The sequence below is a fragment of the Echinops telfairi genome, unplaced genomic scaffold (genome assembly GCF_000313985.2).
Source record: "Echinops telfairi isolate 266 unplaced genomic scaffold, ASM31398v2 ScPeMD7_7469;HRSCAF=8507_1, whole genome shotgun sequence".
Classification (NCBI taxonomy): Eukaryota; Metazoa; Chordata; class Mammalia; order Afrosoricida; family Tenrecidae; genus Echinops; species Echinops telfairi.
Window position 1 is genome coordinate 70,441,238 of NW_022111373.1, and position 2,054 is coordinate 70,443,291.

The 2,054-nt window shown below is 44.4% G+C and overlaps 1 protein-coding gene across 2 annotated transcripts in view; it reads right to left on the bottom strand.

The window, feature by feature from the left end:
- The window catches only part of FAM151B (family with sequence similarity 151 member B), a 42,204-nt gene that overhangs the window by 27,749 nt on the left and 12,401 nt on the right, over positions 1-2,054 (bottom strand). For both annotated transcript variants that reach the window (XM_004703511.2, XM_045285307.1), the window contains exon 3: positions 1,554-1,719. In XM_004703511.2, the coding sequence (XP_004703568.1) occupies positions 1,554-1,719 (166 nt within the window). The remainder of the gene's footprint in view (positions 1-1,553; positions 1,720-2,054) is intronic.

Sequence of the window (2,054 nt, forward strand, 5' to 3'; positions counted from 1 at the left end):
CCCACTGGCCTGTGATCTTCCTGCACTTGGCATCATTGCATATGTTGTGTGAGCTGAAGAGGAATTTACAGACTGGTACTGGACATATGGGTTAATATCAGACTTATGGACTTGATTTGGATTGGGCTGTACTCTTACTGTACTCTTTATATAAACTCTTTCCTACATACTTATGAGTATCTATGAATTTGTTTCTCTAGTCTAACCAGACTAACACAGTGCCTAAATATTTATAGTTAAGTCATAAGTCCTTGTTAAGCCAAGCACCTATAGATCAAGCTTCTCTACACCCATTCATTTATCAACAGAACAATGAAGTTTGCTGGTCTACTTAGTCCCACAGCAAAAGGTCAGAAGGCCATCATCAATCCTATGAGTAAGATTTCCAAGGGCTTAATAATTCTTTAAGGTGATATCAATTTCAAAGTACTGCACAGGGATGAGTGTGGTTTGCCAGAAATCCTGGTATCCATCAGAGCTGCCTTCAGGGGGCTTATGGTGATCTTTTGAGGTGTCACAATGAATTCCTGGATTTACGTGTAATGTTTACATTACCACCAAAATAGCGCAGACGTCAAGATTTGGGGGAGAGCCGCAGGAAAGGAAATGACACTTTCCTTGCTCTTTATCTTCAAGGACTCCAAAATGCACAGATCAAACATGTTTGTAAAAATGTTCCTTTTTTAAGAAACCTTTTGGATGACAAATTCAACATAATTTCCCTTATACACATAAATCATGCAATATATGCATTAAACTCTTCCAGCAAAATGGCCCTCGCTTTCTCTCTCCTCGGCTCCTTTCTAATGAAAGCTGTTACTCTTGTTAGATGCCATCGAGTCAGTTCCATCCACCGCGACTCTATGCACAACAGAAGGAAACCCTGCACGGTCCGGGTCATCCTCACCACTGTTCCTCTGCCTGAGCCCACTGTTGCAGCCATGGTGTCCACCCATCTCGCTGAGGGCTTGCCTCTTTTTCACTGCCCCTCTATTTTATGAAGCGGGATGTCCTTCTCCATGGACTGGTCTCTCCTGGCAATAGGTCCATGGTATGTCAGATGAACTCTCACCATCCTTGCCTCTAAGGAACACTCTGACCATACAAGTAGCATTTTAAATTTACCATTCTAGTACACAGGAGCCTGGTGATGTAGTGGTTATACATTGGGCTGTGATCCACAGTTCGAAGTCACCAGCTGCTCCAAGGGAGACAGGGCTTTCTACTCCTGTCAACAGTTAGAGTCTTGGAAACCCAAGGAGGGTTTCAACTCAGTGGCAGTCAGTTTGGTATTGGTTATTATATTATATGGTCGCTTACAATAAGCTCCTTTGTAAACAATAATTTTAGCCTCATAGAGTCCCCCCAAAAACAATTTTAGCAAACAACTAGGTGGGTCTTAGGTCCATTCCCGAAACATCCTGGGTCTATAATGCTATTTTCAGTTTGGAAAAAGTACAAGCACCGATAACCAGACACAGATACCTGTGGCTATTTCATCTCTGTCCCCCTTGGCAACGTTAAAAGCGGGTCAAACATGTTTATAGAAATACCTCTTGAAGTCCAGCTTGATGCCTTTATTGCTTTTCACAACTGCAGCCAGCCACTCCTGGAGAGTGTTATCGCTGCTCACCTCAGGAGGATGTGCCATGATTGGCTGGCCGTGTTCGGATCCATCTTCGGGAAGAATGACATCGGCCTCTATCATGTGAACAGCACCTGTGCATACAAGAGAGCGGGAGTGAATGCTAGTACAACAGCGGGCAGCGCGACAGGAGACGGCGTGCGTCTTTTTCTGGACGATGGAAGGAAGCAGAGAAAATGAACATTTACTGAGTAACACTCTGTGCCAGGTATGACACAGCAATCTAATCCGTTGTTCTTTGCACAGGTGACCACACGGGGCTGGAAAGGTAAATGATTTTTCCTTTAGGTTGACTTGGCTGTTAAAATTTCTTCTTGAGAATGATGGGGGGAGTGCGGAGTGGAGATCCAAAGCCCATTAGTAGGCCACTGGAGATCCCCTTGCAGAGGGGTCTCGGGGAGGAGATGAG